Genomic DNA, 19,175 nt, shown 5'->3' with positions numbered 1-19,175 from the left:
GTGGACAAACACCGTGTGCGTGGGTTTTCTCGGGGTTCTCCCGTTTCCTCCCCCTTTCTTCATTCCACCTTCATTACTCATCATCACCGTCTCCTTTAGCCTAACCGGCATAACCGTGGGACGTAAAACTCAGAGATTTCATTTCATTTTCCGCTCGACCCAACTAATTCTTTCCATTCTTCTCCACACCCACATTTCGAAGGCTTCCAGTCGATTTTCGTCACCTTTACATAATGTCCACGTTTCCGCCCCATACAGTACAACACTCCACACGAAGCATTTTATGAGTCTTTTCCTCAACTCTTTGTTCAAGGTCCCACAAAACAGACTTTTCTTTCTTTTAAAGGCTTCTTTCGCCATTCCTATCCTTGCTTTTATTTCACGTTCGCATTTCATGTCATTACTAAGAATACTACTCAGGTATCGAAAAACTATTCACTTGTTCTATTTTCTCCCCTCCTACTTTTATATTTGACAGACCCATTCGTTCCAATCGCAATGGCTTTTGTCTTTCTAACATTTATTTTCATCCCATATTGTTCAAAGCCCTTTCTCATTTTTTCTAACATTTTATTGATTTTCTTTTCAGATTCTGCAACAAGCGCCATATCGTCTGCAAATCTTATGCATCAAATCATTCTACCTCCTGCCGAAATGCCATCATAATCATGTAGGCTCTTTTTCACTATCTCTTCTAGATAGACACTAAATAGTGTTGGCGAGAGGCAGCATCCTTGTCGAACTCCCCTTCCAATTTGCACTCTTTTCCGTCAGTTCTTCCCCTATCCTAACACTTACTTGTTGGTTCATGTATAAGTTTCTTATGAGTCTTCTATCTTTACATTCCAACCCTATCTTTGTTAGAACTCCCAACAACAATTCCCAATTCACGCGGTCAAAAGCCTTTTCTAGATCAATAAATACAACATACACATCTTTCCTTTTTTCTATAAAACCTCCACCGATCTGTGCCCTTGCCTCTTCTGAACCCGAACTGCTCTTCCTCAACATCTTTATTTGTTCTTCCATATAACCTTCTGTTCAGTATTCGGAGCAGGATTCTAGCTGCATGAGATATGAGACTAATAGTTCTATAATCCTTACATCTCTTTGGGTTCGATTTCTTAGCCATCGGTATCATGATCGTTTTCAGAAAGTCTCTTGGCCATTCTCCTGTTTCATATAGTTCATTGCATAGTCGCCACAATTCTTTCTTTCCCTTGTCTCCTATATTTTTAATGAATTCGATTGGTATGTTATCTATTCCGGTTGCCTTTCCATTCCTAATCTCGGAAATAGCCTTTTCAAACTCATCCCGAAGAATACTAAATCCTTTATCATCCTCGCCTACTTCATTTTCCACTTCAACATTTAGGCTACACGGTCTATCCCTATTCTCATATAAGTCTTCAACGTATTCTTTCCACCTTCCTATGACCTCATTTCTCTCGCTGACTACCTTCCCATTCTTATTTTCTACTGTCATCATAATACTCCTTGTTTCCTCCGAAATTCCATAGATTTAAATCAGGGAAAGTCACAGAAATTTTATGAAATACAGTATATTTTTTCTAACATTATTTGTACACCAATTTTAGCTTAGCCAACCATTATAATACCTATTTGGTAAGGTAAGTGGAATGTACATACAAGCAATTGATTACTATATGTCTCTATAGAATAAATGTTCTCATATATAAATATTCACCGTTATTTATTCCTGATTTATGTGTCAACGTCATCCGACACCTGCCATGAAAATCAGGGAATTTCCTGTCAAAGGCCAGGGAAAGTCAGGGGAGAAGTCACAGAAATAGATTTCTCCAGATGAGTAGGAACCCTGGAGGAACACTTGGCGAGCTAAGGCTGACTGGCCGCACATTAACCAGAGGCAAGACAGGCAAGCCGAGGTAGAGGGAGGCAAGAGAGGATACGACGCGAAAAGCCTGAGTGCACTGTCGTATTTTTCAGTCATAACGTTGCCGAAGGCTTTCGTTAGCACGTGCTCGAGTGGATATGCAATACAAAACTTGGTTGCATTGTTCCCAGTACTGTATCTCTGCTCGGTTGTCCTACTCTCTGGTCAAGTTATGGCCAGCCTAACTGTTTTGTGCTGATTCCAAGCATCGAATACACAATATGTAGAATATTTTTTCTTCTACTGCCTGGCATCATAGAATGTGGCAGTTCTCATTTAGGAACACGGGATATACACTATCCATGTTCATATAATTGACGGTGGTGCGAATCTTTTCCTACCGGAACTGCGATGATACGGGAACTTTTCACGTACAAACTACGGGCCTGCTTCTTCTTCACTTAACTTCTAATTTGAGTATATGATCTACACAGCGTCTATGTCAATGCTAAACACTCTGCTCGTGTCGGTGGAGTTGTAGGTTCCCAGTTGTTGTCAGCCGGTGGTTTGTGATGCACGCAAGTAACTGCAGACATTTGTTTTTACAACCATTAACCCAAGCATGACCGTACTTGTTGCTATGTTCATATTGTTGAGTACTCTACGAGGGAATCCGTTCTTAAGTCCACACTCACCCAATATCAGCATGTCTATGCGCGGAGCGAGTCCAGCACATAAATGTTCCGCCTGTATTGAGACAGGAAGGTCTTATTTTACATATTTCCTATAGGATTCTGTGATTCATTGTCATGTCAAGTTCTCTTTGTATCAAAAACGAAGTATTTCACAGCATATGCTCATAAAGACTGTTTTGCTTGTGTACGCTTTACAGACATCACTTTCGAATTTGGCGACTATTTTGGGGCATCCTATTTTGTATAAATTGATTCTTTAGAACACATTTAGATGCTAAAAACACTTAGCTTTCAAGTCACGAACGCTCATTGTCAGAATAGCCAATGCATAACTCAAATATTGGGAACAATTTTGTAACTTATTACGAGGAGTGAGGCCGCATATGTTACAAAAGATATATAAGTTAGAATTTCTAGTACCCACAAAATACACAAAATAAATTAAACATTGTACATTAAATCGACTGATAGTCAGTGCTGCGGAGTTTCATGCTCCAATAAAGAAAATACAGTAATATTGAATTTGTGTAAGTAGCATGAGTCTGCCTGATTCGATGTAGTTTGTAAAGGTCTATGAAGAATTACAGTATTCACCAATACAAACGTGTTTAAACCCTGCTGGACTGGTATCATTTGTGGAAAAAGTTAGAATCTGCTGATATAGGACTTTGCCAATTCTGGTACGCTGGATTTTATTTTCAGTTTAGCGTTTCTTTCAGCAGCAAGGCTATATGAGACTTGGACCTACAACTGAACGTGGGATCCGAACCACATGAGCTCCTGCCGGGAATCGAACTCGGGTTTCTCACGCCAGAAATGTGTATGCTAACAGCAAAGGAACTCTCTAATACATTGGAGGCAAATATATGCTTTGTGAATAGGAATTATTCCGTTCTCTAGTTTTAAAATTACGTACTTCTGTCCGGGAAAAAGTTTAAGTAATGAACTAGTGAAGAGAAATGAACTAAAAGTACAATCACGGACAAAAGTTTAATAAATTAGTTTAACGTAAGCTGTAACAAAATAATCTGAAGTTAGTATTTTAAGGTTAGTGTTGAGAATACTTTATATAAAACTTTATCTTGTCATTAAAAGAAAAAAAAGAAAAAAAAAAAACTTTGAGAAAAGGAAATGCAATACTTGAAACTTTTACCATAGATATTTGGTTTCAACTTTGTATCCCAGGCTGAGACGGCTGGAGGACTATGAACCATACATTTTGTTACTAATAGGTTATTATATGAGTATTTCAGAATATGATGAAAAGTAGTCATATTTCAACAAGTATGGGCATTTGCTAAAATACTAAATATAAAAGTTCAGTTGAAGGTTACAAGATAATGTGATTGTTCTAATTTCAAATATATTCTCTTCTCACAAAATACCATTGTGCTATTGAACTTTTGTATACTAATAAGTGTTTGCTTTTTCAGATGGAAAGGGGAGAACGTGGCAACGTCAGAAGTTGAGGCTGTGATTAGCAATGTGATAGGACTGAAAGATGCCATTGTTTATGGTGTAGAGGTAAGAACAAAATTAATATTTATCGTGAAATATGTTTCAAATTATTGTATTTTTTTTTTTTTTTTTTTTTGTCAAATACTACTACACTCCAGAAATTAAAAAAAAAACAAAAAAAAAACAGCTAACACAATGGAAATTATTGATTTCTCCAACTCCAAAGACCACATATGTGAAATCTGCTGGAAAGATCATAGATTATTATTGTTATTATTTAAATGGAAAACATAGTCAATGAGAAGGATATCTTCTGTCTGCGGTTTCGCCAATGTAGTTCTATAATTCTCATATATTTAATTTGATTTTTTAGGCAATGAAGTCTGAACTCTTTGTAAGAAGTTTTATGATGACCCCTCCCATTATTTGATTACAAATGTCTAACACTTTTTTCTCTTCTTTTCCTATATTCGTAAAATACGCAGTAAGTATATTACCGACCTTCTCATTCATTTCGCAATATATTCTTAATCTTGTCCCTCAGTATCACATATTCGGTTACTTCGTTTTGTTTTTGAATGTCCAAAGCACACAGTTGTTAGTTTGCTATCTTTGTACTGTATTTCCATTGAATTTACCACCAAATAAATTTGTGGTAAACCTTTAAACCTCTGTAAACTTTTACTTCTATTGTATATTTCCCATCTTTGTCAATTTCCCTTTTTAATTCGTATTCAACTTTCCAAACATTCTTTTACATTCTTCAGTGCAACTTTGTTTCCACGCTTTTCTTTCTCTAGTTTTCAGAAGTTTCTTCTAATATTTGTGCTTCTTAATTTTGCTACGTTCATAAAACCGTATCTTTATTCACAAAGTTCAAAATAACTTTCACAGCTACTTAAGTTCCTGTATCTACTTTCTCTCAACGCGTATATATATTTCTTCGAAATTCTTCCAACAACTCTGTTTTTACTTCCCTATCTTTAAACTTTTCAGTATCAAACTTGTTGCTTTCTACTTTTCTTCCTAAATATGTTTTTCGGTGAGATTCCATTTCAGTAAGCACAAGATTGTGATCTGACAACTCTTGAGTTTTTTCTTACCATTCGCGTTCAACAATTTTCCCTTAACATAGCTATTATCATATGTGCTTTAATACAATCTATTAACTGTAAGCTTTCCTTTCCTCTCATGTTTAATTTCATTATACCACGGCACTCAGAAGACAATTCCTTCACAGAAAGAAAGTTTCATATAAATATAAATACAACAAACACTACTTTTTAGTAACAAATAAAACATTCGTGTGTTTCTACCATTTCTTTACTTCTTCCATATAAGTTTCAGCCTTCATCTGTTTCCTTTTCTACGCAAAATTTTTGGGGAGACGCGTTCCTTCTGCCAGAGCCGCCCATGCACCCACATATCCCTCGGAGTGGAAATAATATAAACTCCATGCTACACACAGTTTAGGATATGTAGAGAATATTCGAGCAAAAGTTCAACTTCCTAAAAGAAAGTAAATAAGTTGTGTCTCTTTCCGTCCTCTTAAATGTTGAGTTTCAGTAAACCCTGTCTTAGGAAAACATTGGCGTGGGTATATGAAATTCAGCACTAAACTGTTCCAAATATCTCGTGAACGACAGAGAAACTTGTTCGAATCCCCGTTTTTTCTTAGGAGTCACATTTTATTTAACTCCTTCATATCCTCAGCTTAAGATTTAACGGGAAAATTTGTATAAAATTTTCAAGTTCTTAATTCCAACTACTTCAGATATCTGTTAAATGACGAAAAAACTTTCAAACCCCTTTCCTCTCTGCAGAGTAGCTTTCCTTAAAACTCTGTGTTATCCTCCGTCTAAGAGTTCAATGATTGATAACATTTGTACAAAATTTCAAATTTCTACACCCAAGAGTTCACGAGCTCCGGTAAAAGTCGTAGAAACAAAAAAGTTAAACGCTCTCTTCTCTCCCAGTAGGAGATGCATTCCGTAAAGCTCAGACCTATCATTCCTCTATGATTTATTGACAACGGTGTTTTTTAAGTTTCTACATGCAGTGAATAGAGTACAATCTTTACATGAAAAAGGGAGAAAAGGAATTGAAATCTGCAAATTATATCTTGTTCCTCCTTGTTCCCAGCCTAGGGTTCAGGAAAGACATTATATCGATAAAATTCTACATCTAACAGTTTTGGAGATCCCATAAAGGGCGAAAATATTTTCTAGTCCACGCGCTACCATCTTCCTCGTAGGAGCCGCATTTCGTTATATATATATATATATATATATATATATATATATATATATATATATATAAAAGTACTGTTAGCCATAGATAAAATAACATTTCTACAGAACTTAAAGTTCTTACTTCCAACAGTTTCTACAGGACGATGAAAACTACATTCAACATTCCTCCCCTCGTGGGTAACATTTCATAAAGTTCTGTGTTTAATCGAAGAGATGAGATGAACAGCAAATAATATTTGAAGACTTTCTTTTTCCCTTTAGCCATCACGTTTCGTAAAACCTCCTTATACAATCAGACGGTGGTACGTGAGATTCCTACAAAATTTCAGGGGGGAAGGGGCACATCTATCGAAATCATATTTTACGTAAACGCTACGATGCAAAGAAAATATTACACAAAATTTTCAAGGTCCACATCTAATGGTTTCGGAGATCTGAAGAATGCTTTAAAAAAAATTCAACTTTAAGGGCTGCATTTCACAAAATGCCATCCTATCTATGTGTATAGCCTAGCACATAAGAAAAAAATATCTGTAAAGGGAGCGAAGGAACTCGAAAGTTGTTTCTGTAGGGGCATTTATCCGATTTCCGAAATTGCGGCCTTTCCCCCAAAATTAGTTTCTTCACCCCTTACGGGGAACGTATGTTTGCAAAATAGTTTTATCTACAGCCTAGAACTCAATCACTTTTTCACTTTAGAAGTCCTGAAACGTAAGTGCGTTGAAATCTCGAATTTCGTTCTCTACACGATCACCACGTTTCATTATTGGTTTAAAGTTTGTAATTAGGTTAAAATGTTACGAGATTTTTTTTTTTTTAGATTAGCTTCTATTTTTAAAGTTTGATCAAAGTTTTATTCATTTTCTTTTTAAACCCAGGTCCCTGACATGGAAGGCAGAGCGGGAATGACAGCTATTGTTGACCAGGATAACTCTCTCGACCTGAAGGCGTTGGCAGACGGCATCAGAAAGGATCTCCCATCCTACGCTCGACCAATCTTTGTACGGGTTCTCAGCGAAGTTCCTCTCACGGGTAAGAAAGCATTTTCTTTTAATTATATGACATTAGTTAACTTGCCTTATTTTTGTTTCAACGATTTCTTGCCAAGGTCTACCGATACTATTTTCTTTAAATTTTGCACTATGTCTTACATCTCCATGCAAGATTTCGTAGGTTCTAAACTACAGTAGAGCACCGATTATCCGAACTAACTGGGACCAAACCCGATCCGGATAGTCGAAAAAAGGGCAACAAAGGCTATATTGTACACCATACTAGAAGAACTATATAGAGAGCTTCGAAATGTGGTGTTGGAGGAAGATAGAGAAGATAAAATGGACGGACAGAGTAACAAAGATGTTTAACACAGGTAGGAGAAAAGACGTTTTTGGCCAGCATCCTTCGGGGAAAGACTAATTGGATTGGACATATCTTGAGAAAAAATGGAGTTCTTCACAACGTCAAAGAACGAAAGATAGCAAGGAGTAGGAAGAACACAATTAATCGATGACTTGAAAAACAGATGATTTCGGGAATTAAAAGCTGAAGATTGAGAAATGCGGAAGAAACATTTCTAGATCCGAATAATAATAATAATAATAAAACGTCTAAAACAGAAAAAAAAGTTCCAGGACTTGCCCGGCAGACTACTTAATAAGCTAGGCTGTAATAAAGTGCTGTACTGCACTGTACTGTAAGACATACGTAATTTTACAAGCCATACAAAATATACAGTGGTATAAAACAATAAAGAAAGAAAAAAAAACGTTTTAGGTAGAAGTCTGACAGTTGCCACCAGAGTGCACCATTGCACCGCTATACACTGTCCGCAGTAAGATCACATTGACGAATTATTATACCGTGTTCTCGATGATTATACGATTTCTCGCAGCGAAATTTTTATTTTTCTGAAATCGATCTGGATAATTGGCAATCCGGATAATCAGCAGTGTATAAATAGCTGTTTGACAAAATAACAATAAAAAATAATTATTTTGTGTGGAATTGTTTGTTCTGCCACCTCTTAAAAAATATAACTTCTGAAACTAATTATACAAACAGATTACAATTCTGAGAATTCAGTATGTCAAAACGTTTAAGTTGCGGGTTGCATAAATATCTAGGAAAAAACTTATATATTATTAACTCTTATTAAGTTATTATAAACACAAGACGCCTTAGTCTCTCAGTCACGCTAATAAGTATTCATCGCTACCTGCACTGCCTCCTACCGTACGCCAATAGCTATCGCTACCGTGACAGGCAATTTGTAAATGAGCCGAAGACATGGGAACTGCTAATAACAATAATATTTGAGCTATTTGAACCCAAAACAAACTAACTGCATTTTCGTGCTGAGGGATATTCGTCCTTATGGAAACGATGGCAGCTTCACACAATTTGCTGCCAAGAACAAATAATATATACCTAATAATGGTTTGCTTTTGTTTTTTCGTATTCTCGTGAAACCGGAAAACAAATAATAATAGTTACACTCAATGATACTATGACAACTGGAGCTGTCTGAAACCAGAGTACAGTAAGTATATTTTCACTGGTTTCTAAGTTTTAAGTGTGTTATCGCTCGCGTTTTGCGTATTTCGAACCGAACTTTATGCCACAACAATCACATGAAGTCCATTTCCGATGTCAGCAGTTTGTGTTAAGTATCACTGTTCCCATAGCGGCTAGTTTCCTACCATAAAAAAAGTTACTTCGGTCTTCCTTCAGACAGCTGATATAGATCGTTTTCTTCAAATAAGTAAATATATATGAGGGAAAATTAAAATGTAAAGGGACTTGAGAAAAGGCACATTTATTCTAATGATAGAAAACTGAAACATACATTATTTTTCTACGTAATCTCCCTGCACTTCAACGCACTTTTCCTATAAGTTTCACACGGTTTTTGATTCCGTCGAAAAAAAAAAAAAAAAAAAAAAAAAAAAAAAAAAAAATCGGTTACACCTGTAACCAATTCTGCACAGCATCAATGACTAGCTGATGGTTGGCGTTTAAATTAACTTCTGGTCATGATAAGTGTTTCAAAAAAATTCTCGGAGCCTTACTTTCCGGTTCGTGATGATGTACCCAAATTTCATCTACAGTAACTATTTGCTGTAAAAATCCATCTACCTCGCAACGATAACGGGCCAAATATTTACGAGCGATCTGCAACCTTTGTCCTTTATGCCGCTCTGACAATTCTTTCGGGACCCACCTTGCAGCACACCCTTTCCGGTTGTGTTTAACACCTTGCGCAAATAAAAAGCGAATCACTGCTCCTCATTTCCTCCTTGGTGCAGATTGACCTGGAGCTGCCATGTTTAACACTCTGCTACACTCCAACGAATAACGCGGGAATAAGAGAGACACGTTGCATAGAAGTGTTGCAGACGACACTAATTCAGCGCTGGATACTAGCAGTGTTATCAAACTCTAGTGCGAGAAATTGCGGAAGTCCTTTTACTTTTTGACTTCTCCTCGTATATATATATATATAAACTATAAGAAAAATTTCGCTCACAGATCACACAAAACTCTTCTAAGGTGAAAATACTATATAATAGAATATCTTCTGCGGGTTCCGAACACTACAGCCAACCACAAAGTTAGTAAATTTGTAGATAAATCTTGAGCCATAGCATTGATCTACGAATCCATCAAGTAGTTACAATGATTCTTTCCACGTGTCTGTTAAAGCCGGTAGACATTGATACTAGCCCCATCTATTAGCATCGATATATGATTAGAAATAAACACAGTTTACTTGCTGACAGAGAAGCAACGAACATGCATAAATGTTACTTAAAAAAAATCATTTCTTTAGAACATCATTTAACTTGTATCGATGTAAATAAATAGGATTAATATCAACGTTTACCAGATTGATTGAACCTATATGAGTAATGACATAATAACCGTTTTAGAAATTGTTGAATGGGGTAGTCTTTTGTTTCGGCGTCATTCTTGATTAGAGAATGGGTTGTCAATACTCGTACAACTTTCATTTAATATATGTTTACCGTCATATATCTGGCTAGAATCGTACTATTTTATGGGTTTTTAAGGCAATGCAATTGTTCCAAGTTTATTATATGACGTTGCCATAGTGACAAATTTTTGATTGGCCCTAGCACCTGAAAGGCGCCCGGAGGGTATACCAGTATATAGTGTTTTTTCTTTTCTTTTGACCTGTAGAACTTATTTTGCTGCATTCCGTGAGTGCTTTTACACCTGATATATGTTTCTTGGTTATATATTTTATCCCCTTGAAATTTAATTCTAAACTTTATAATTTAATGCTGTTTTCCGACACCGAGGCTGCATGAGATGCGAACTATACTACACTGCTTCAGATTACTGTACTCTATTCCCAATAGTTCTTTACAATGAACAAATCTGTTAGTCCTCAATGTCCTTATTGCACTTATAGTTCCCTCCAGATAAGGTGATAGCAAATCGAAACAAACTCCCCTTCTTTCTACCGCTTCACCGTTGCAGAAAGGAAAACAAGGCGCTAATCTTGACAGGAGAGGTATCTTTTAAAGATATAGTATCTTTTTTTTTTTTTTTTAATCCGATTCACTTGCATTTGATGTTGAGAGAAAGCGCTGCTGTTCCTTTTAGACACCATCAAACCCTGCTGCCAAGAATTATCATTTTTAATTTTTCTTTAAAAGTAGTACTAATTTCCTGTTCTAAAGGATTGACTATATTTTTTAAAATTCAATTTCTAGAAGTAAGAACCCATTCGTTATAACAGAATTATAACTAACCTTGTTTTATATTCCTAAGAAAATAAAGTATCTGAAATATATTATTTCCTTAGGCATACAAAAAGATTGGTATACTAATTATATTTGGCAATATGTGATCGATTCGCTTTATTGGTCATTCGTTCTTAAATTAATTTTTATGATTTTTCCATTAGAGTCGGAAGAAGTTGTGAATCAAACCAACTCTCTTGAAATTCTTTTTCTTTTCTTTCTAATGTAAGAACATCAGTTTATACGAAAACTGGACGAGATACGAATTATTTTTCTTGTCGTTTCAACTCCCCCAGTTAAGCGCTCTGATGCTTTTCCCATACAGATTGTATTTACTCTTGGATTGCATATTAAATTATTGTATGAATACATAACTACGTAACTCAATTCTTAATCCTGTCATCGCTTGCAATTCTAACATTTCACAACCCCAACTACCAAAAACACAACTGTTCATTTAAATTTATTATTATGCTTAAAAAAAGTGTTACTTATCTCATGAATACAGATAAATGTAATAAAGTGTTTAAAAATATGTATAGCTATTATGTTTATAATTAATTCTTTAGATATACAGGGTGGTAGGTAATTCCACCGACAAACTTTGGGAGGTGATTCCTTATATGAAATGAAAGAAAAAAGTTCTAATAAACATGGGACGAAAAACGTCTCCTTTCAGAGTTATGAACCGCCCAAAATTCGAAAATTTACGTTTCCAAACGCTCTGCTTTAGAAACTACAGGACCGATCCCAAGCGGTTTAAGGAATTACAAAGGAACTAGTATGCGAACTATCTAAATATCCATGTTTTACCATCCTCCGTTATCGGCGAAACGAACTGTAAAAAGGAAATTGAGGTATAGAGATACTCCTTTAAGTACTAATAACGCGTTCGTTTCGCCGATAACGGAGGATGGTAAAACATGGATATTTAGATAGTTCGCATACTAGTTCCTGTGTAATTCCTTAAACCGCTTGTTAGAGGTTCTATAGTTTCTAAGGCAGGGCGTTTCGAAACATGATTTTTCGAATTTTCGGCGGTTCTTAACTCTGAAATGAGACGTTTTTCGACCTATGTTTATATGAACTTTTTTCTTTCATTTCATATAAGGAATAACCTCCCAAAGTTTGTCGGTGGAGTTACTTACCACCCTGTATATTTTCATACATTCTATACCTCCACGTGCAAGGGTTGATGGTTGAAAGAGGAAAGGCAAAATGCATGTTTACCAGACACCGTATGTGAACATCATGCGGAAAACAAAAGTTTTTTTTTTTTTGATTCCTGTCATCTTATCCGGAATGAACCATAATGCTGAAGTACGAGGTGTGTTTAAAAACTATCGAACCTTTGGTTAGCAAAAATACATTTATTGATTTGGAAATCCGAAACACTAATCCTCCTTCAAACTAGTCTCATTGGTTATGCACACACTTCTCCCACCGCTCTTCCCATTGTTGAGCAACCATGCCGTCGCATTCCGCATGATGTCTTCCTGAATCAAATTTCGCGGACACTCTTCTCACGCCCAAATTCTGTTTCAAAATTGAATGTACCGATTCGATTGAATGGTTTCCACTTGGGTATCGGCAAGCTTTTGGCAAAATTTGATGCAATATCGCTGTTCGTGTTTTTCTATTTGGAAAAAAAAAAAAAACACGACTGTGCATGCATAAGTGTCCCCTTTACATCTACACTGAAGAAAGTTTCCTGCGCTTCATTGGTTTACGCGGAAAAAATAAGGTTTAATACTTTTTGAATACACCTCGTATTAATAGTAATAATTTTTGGTATCTCATTTGTAGTTTTGTTTTAGTAATATTGATAACATAGCGAAAATAGTGATAGCTTAAACTTCACAAATTTTTGTTATAGTTAGTTTTTCCTTCTTCTAGGTACGTACAAACTTAAGAAGCGTGATCTTCAATCAGAAGGATTTGATCCGTCTAAAATAACGGATAAACTGTATTATATGGATAAATCAGGATACTATATACCTCTAACACAGGAAATATATGGAGACATTGTATCTGGAAAAGCAAGACTATAAATGAAAAATTAGTGCGTAGATTACAAAAAACTATATACAATTATCGTTGAAGTCGAACTGTGAAGTTCTTGTTTAAATGGAAGTTTAGTGCGTTTCGTGGTGTGAAGTTAAAAGTGGTGACATAAGTTTCTTAAGCTCCAACACTATTTTTATACAATGCACGTATTTTTATCAAATGTTAAAAAAATATTTTGTTAAACAGAAATTCTTCCAACTACATATCACTGTATTCTTCTGATTTTATATGTAATAAGATGGTTATTTTGTAATCCTTTTCCGAGGCTGATTGTAAATATTTTTTTGTATCAACAATGATTTGATCGAAAAGTGTCTGTGTATTTTTATCCAATAACCAAACCATTTTTTTCCTGTATGAGATTAGCGTGTAGCAGTACACTAGCCTTCAGTATTCGACAAAAACTAAAATAAGCTAATTAAAATTGTAATGGCGTAATTTGAAACGCCTTCTATTTTAATTTTTGACATACTACTGTTCAAACAATTCAAAACAATGATTTCGTGTATACCTCCTAACAGTGATGTAAGCAGAATTTCAAGGGAGATTGATTCAAGCTTCCTAGTTCACATACCATTTCAAGTGTTGGTATGCGTATCTTAATATGCTCAAAGGAGAGGTTAGCTTCTTAACAGACAGATTTTGAACAGAAAGGGGTTTCGATTATTTCGACCTTGGGTTGTAAGAAGCACCAGTGTATACTAAGTCTTAGCTCTGAGTTCGATCTAAAACATCGATCCTTTAACACGCAGACTGTCATGAATATGAAATGTCATACACATGCCTTTTCAGTCCAGCGCCGCGTGTATTATTTTCCATACACAAACAGAGATCAAAATTTAATATCCACGTATACAAAATCATACACAGAGGAAAACACACACACACTACATACAGTATGGCACTAAATTGTACAAAAGCAGAGGAGTGATTCCTGGGAATAAAACAAAAAAGTCCCAATAAACATAGGGCGAAAACCCCATCGTTTACGTGTTTAGGCTGCCGAAATCATGAAAAAATGAACTTTAAGGGTTAATAGCTCCAAAACTATGGGACCTATCTTGGTCGGGTCAAGACTTCATTTAGGAACTAGTATGTGCCCTAAAGGGAGTTTGACTACGGACCTATGGTATAAAGTACTCTCCAACTACCTCCATAAAAATTGTTGCGTGAGTACCTTAGGATTCTAAAACATCTATTTTTGGATAGAGCACATACTAGTTCCTAAATGAAGTCTTGACTCGACTACAGTAGGTCCCATAGTTTTGGAGCTATGGACCTTTAGAAATGTTTTCATGTTTTCGGCAGCCTATAACACGTAAACGATGGGGTGTTCGCCCTATGTTCATTGGAACTTACTCGCAGGAATCACTCCTCTGCTTTTGTACAACTAATTTAGCGCCATACTATTATATATATATATATATATATATATATATATATATATATATATATATATATATATATATATATATAGGGCCCAGGCTGCTTCTTTCCTTACCTTTCATCGGATAGTGTGCTCGCCGAGGGACGTCATTTCTCATATATGTGATGAGCTAAATGGCCTTAGATGCCGACAGCCCACAAATTTAGCTCATCACATATATGAGAAATGACGTCCCTCGGCGAGCACACTATCCGATGAAAGGTAAGGAAAGAAGCAGCCTGGGCCTTATATATTAGGTACCAAACCGGCATTTGCCTGGTGTGAATGAGGAAATCCAGGAAAACCCTCACTCTAGATGCTGGCCTGAAAAAGCTGTTACACTTTTTCGACCGAGTGTCCCCACTGGGAATCGAACCCGGGACCGGTCGCACCAAAGGCGAGAAAGCGACGTGGGTCCACTTTCCGCAATTAGGAATCTATCACAACACAGTACTTACCGTTGGTATTGTACGATCGAAACATCATGATATCTTCATGAATTCACTACACCAACAGTAAATGGAAGTTGTACGAATAATGACAACCCATTTTCCAATCGAGAATGGAATGACCTATAAAGAACATTGAAACAGACGATTACCCAATCAAGACGTTCCAAACCATTGGCAGATACCCCCAAAAAGGTTGCTATGTCATTACTCATATAATTTCCATTTACTATGACTACAAACAATTAACACCTCCCTCCACCACGCTTTCTACTTCCTAGTCGTTTATCAATTCCTGTAGATTACTTGATTTGATTGTTCCATAGCCTGATGTGTATTTCACAGAATTCTCATATCTCAGGTTTCCAATTCTCGTACTTTACGTCGATTTCATAGCTAGCAGAACATAATCACAAAAATTTTATCTTTAAACATAAAAAATATTTATTTTTGTTATGTACAAAAACCAATGAACAGGATCGTTAACAAGTATTTATAATTGACGCTGATGATCCTATTCAAAGAATTTTTACTCCCTGAATGTTCCTCTTACTGTTGACCAATATCTTTTCCTGTTTTTTCTTTTCCTCCTTAAAGGCTAATGTGTTCACCTTACGCTCCACTCTTCGCTCCTGAAAATAAAAAATAAAGAATTATGTAACTGCTAAGATCAACTACGTTTTACAAACTATGTAACTTCACTTTCGTACAATATCAATTTTGTACGGTTTGAAATGCTCTTCGATCACAGTTTCGTATCATGACAATTTTGAATCTTAAAACAGTCTTCAGATGTTAATTCTGGGTCGCCACCACGTTAATATTAACGTGGACAAATCAACGAATCTGACAATATTATATGATCAGGAGAATCAGGTAAATTTTGAGGGAATACCAGCAAATACAACGGAATGAAGATCACACTGCACAGGACATTTAACACCGTGACTTTGAAATTTCTATGGATGAGAACAATACTGCCAAATTACAGTATTAATTTAGATAAAATGAAATTCCATAAATATCATTCGGTTTATGACCAATTATTATTATCAAAGTTTAAATCAAATAGATACACACACATGACATCATTTCTTCAAGTCACCTAACTTTATCCATTACATACGTTATATCGAAATTTTACGGTATTTATTATTATTATTAACAAACCTTACCAGTAGAATCTAAGTATGAACATTATCAGTTGCATTCTTGTTAACATACCAGTTTAGCAGTATAGAGAGAAAATATAATTTCCATTCTTCTATTTAATGAAGATTATGCGTCTTGCTGAAGAAATTATCATTAATAACCAGTAGCCTACTAACTCGACACCTAACAATCCATCATAATTATTATTTGAATATGTCATATCATCATCTTGTTCACCTCAACCACAGGTTGGTGGGCAACATGGAAATTTTAAAACTTTTCTCTTGCTTGGGAGAGCTGTTTTATATTTTGATAAGCCTCTTCGTAACTACATCTAGATAATCTATCCTTGGTCTTCCTCTTCCTGGTTTTCCTTCTATCAGCACGGTGATCCAATCGGAGTGCCGAATAAGATGGCCAAGCATGCTGTTTCTTCTTTTTCCTATTATCTTCATTATCTGTCGTCCTTCATTGACTTCCTTTAGTACGTCTTCATTCCTTTCCCTTTCGGTCCATGATATGCGCAGCATTCTGCGCCAACACCACATTTCTAGTGCTTCCAGCTTGGATATTTCAGCTTTTCTCAATGTCCACATATCTGATCTGTGTCTTAATAAATCGTTTACAAACGTCCAACGACACATTTCTTGATGTTACCAGTCCTCTTTTCCTATTGAATGCTTGTTTAGCCTGTGCTATTCTGGAACTTACGTCTTTCTCACTTCTTTCGTCCGAGGATATTAGACTTCCTAAACAGTCCCATCCCACATAGTCTAGTTTTATTTCATATAAATATTCAATTCATTAACATAACACATCAGTATATATTTATAGCATACATGCGTCTTCATGAAATTCATAATAATTAATTTCCTTAAAATATAACTTAGGATATCTTTTCCTTAGTACTATAATAGGATTGGAACTTCAGTACAGAGTAGAATACGCTGATATTGATAAAGAAGAAATATAATAAAAATGCTACTTTGAGAGTTATTTCGTGATATAGTCCACTATTAAGTAAGCTGACCGTCGAATATATGTTCATACTGATAAGGCCATGACAAAATTTTGTTTTTATATACAATTGTAAGTTGTACAAGAATTTTGGCATTGTGTGTGAATTAGATCATATAAAATTTTAAATTATTATTTAGTAGCTTGTGGAAGAAAGAAGGCGTAAGCCTCTAGAACGAACCTTCTAGCTAGACATATTAATTTCTCTCATTTCAACATTCAAAATTTAATATTTATCTTTAGAATAGTTATAATGTTATTCATAATTTCGTTGTAACTATTCAAAATTATTTAGGTTGGATAGCTTTTCAGATGTTGGGAGTTTATCTCTACTAAAATTCACAAACAGTTAACTTGGATTGTCAATTTTGTTTACAATACAAGAATGTCATAAATAGAGGATCTGACCATATGTATCTTCATCCTATTAAATCGATGAAGCCAAAAAAACAACCGAGCATCGGCACGTCTGATTGGCTACTCTCGTTTCTGCTATCGTCTGATTGGCTACTTTAGTTTCCGCCATGATTGTTGACTCAAAACATTGCGATCCTATTGGGCGGAGTGGCGAAACTGACGTATGGCTTCAAGATTTTGTTGTAAGAGCAGATCCTCTATTTTATAAGATCCTTGTTTCAATACGTAACTTTTAATAATTTCTTTTACTTTTTAAATTCGAAAGTCTTCTTCTTCTTCTAAGAACGTAATCAATCTTTTAAATAATTAATATAATAATCCGGCACAGATCAATAATACCCTAGCCAGTTAAAGTAAGAAAATTATAGGTTTAGAAAATCAGGTAAACATTAAACGTAACGAATAATTACACATATTAACCTATTAAATACCACAAAAGGAGTAACTACACAAAATTACAATTAACAAATTTGAAACATCCTGTTAGATCTAATGCTGGGACATAATAGGTTGGACAAAACACAAAAATCTGATCGTTAGATGGAGTAATTTGAAACTCTATCATGTTGGGTTTGAATGATTCGTCTTTACACGTGATGCGTCAGATACGTTGCTCACGTTATAGGTCGGCACCTGATCTCTAAACCAAAGCGTGAAATTTCAGCCCGCCATTGGCAACCAAATATTTTACTTTGGCGATAGGCATTTGGCCTTTACTTTGAACTGCAGTATTTCGTGGGGACGAAACTTGGGGATCTGGGTACTGGATTCAGACCTGCAATTTCGTGCCCTGCTTTAAACCGACTCGTATACAAGTGAGTAATATCCTACGTTCAAAACTGCCAGTACACGAGTGAAAACTCATCTGAAGAAAGCCAATGGGATACGCCGATTATACCTACTGGTGTACTTAACTCCTCAACGACAAGAAATCTACCAGCATCTCCAGTGTTGGCATCGGAGCGTTTTAAGGCAACCTGAAATCTTTTAGTGCCAAGAAGTGTTCTGACACTGGGATAATCGAATCCCACGCTATGACCAGAACTTGGCAGAATCCTACTGAAATCCGAGAACCTCCTGGAAACCGGGAGAAGGAGAACTACAATCCCAGTCCTGTCTCCCTGAGATTAGGACTGAAGTACCACCTGCAATACTGGAACCAATGACTCGTGGAATTCGCCCATTTGGGAGTGGAATGACTCCTCTCTTGGCATAGTCTGACTATTCCTGTAAGACGTGGGAAAAACTGGTAGCGAAGAATTTAATTGTAGCCCAGTTTCGATGTGACGCCACATTTTGACTAGCGATTGAAGCGCCAATGGCATTTTGGGGGAGGATCCTCCGTCAGAAGAAGAGGCAGAAACTGATGCTGGTGGTAGCTCAAGTGGTAGATAAAGCAACAGCTGAAGGATCAAATTCAAGTCACTCCAGCCCACATTATTTTTGTTGTTACATAAGACAACTCAAGTGTTAAAAATCGTAACCATGAACATTAATAGAACTTAATTTCATATGAATTTCTTGTATTTAATACCTGATTCAACAAATTACATTTTCTATTTGTAAATAACTATGGCGAAACTTGTCCATAACTGAAACATACAATTTCATATTT

At 35.8% G+C, this 19,175-nt stretch overlaps 2 protein-coding genes across 2 annotated transcripts in view; one reads left to right on the top strand and one right to left on the bottom strand.

Annotated features, from left to right (window-relative positions):
• The window catches only part of Fatp3 (Fatty acid transport protein 3), a 147,168-nt gene extending 133,755 nt beyond the window's left edge, over positions 1-13,413 (top strand). The window contains exons 10-12 of the mRNA XM_081738509.1: positions 3,987-4,077; positions 7,142-7,295; positions 12,929-13,413. Coding sequence (XP_081594635.1) covers positions 3,987-4,077; positions 7,142-7,295; positions 12,929-13,083 — 400 coding nt within the window. The 3' untranslated portion in view covers positions 13,084-13,413. The remainder of the gene's footprint in view (positions 1-3,986; positions 4,078-7,141; positions 7,296-12,928) is intronic.
• Positions 13,414-15,393: 1,980 nt separating this feature from the next.
• LTV1 (LTV1 ribosome biogenesis factor) overlaps positions 15,394-19,175 on the bottom strand; it is a 55,369-nt gene continuing 51,587 nt past the window's right edge. The window contains exon 9 of the mRNA XM_081738507.1: positions 15,394-15,606. Coding sequence (XP_081594633.1) covers positions 15,493-15,606 — 114 coding nt within the window. The 3' untranslated portion in view covers positions 15,394-15,492. The remainder of the gene's footprint in view (positions 15,607-19,175) is intronic.

Source organism: Thermobia domestica, chromosome 2 (genome assembly GCF_964235325.1).
Source record: "Thermobia domestica chromosome 2, izTheDome1.hap1.1, whole genome shotgun sequence".
NCBI lineage: Eukaryota > Metazoa > Arthropoda > Insecta > Zygentoma > Lepismatidae > Thermobia > Thermobia domestica.
Note: the sequence above shows the minus strand (reverse complement) of the source record. Positions and strands in the feature narration are given on the sequence as shown.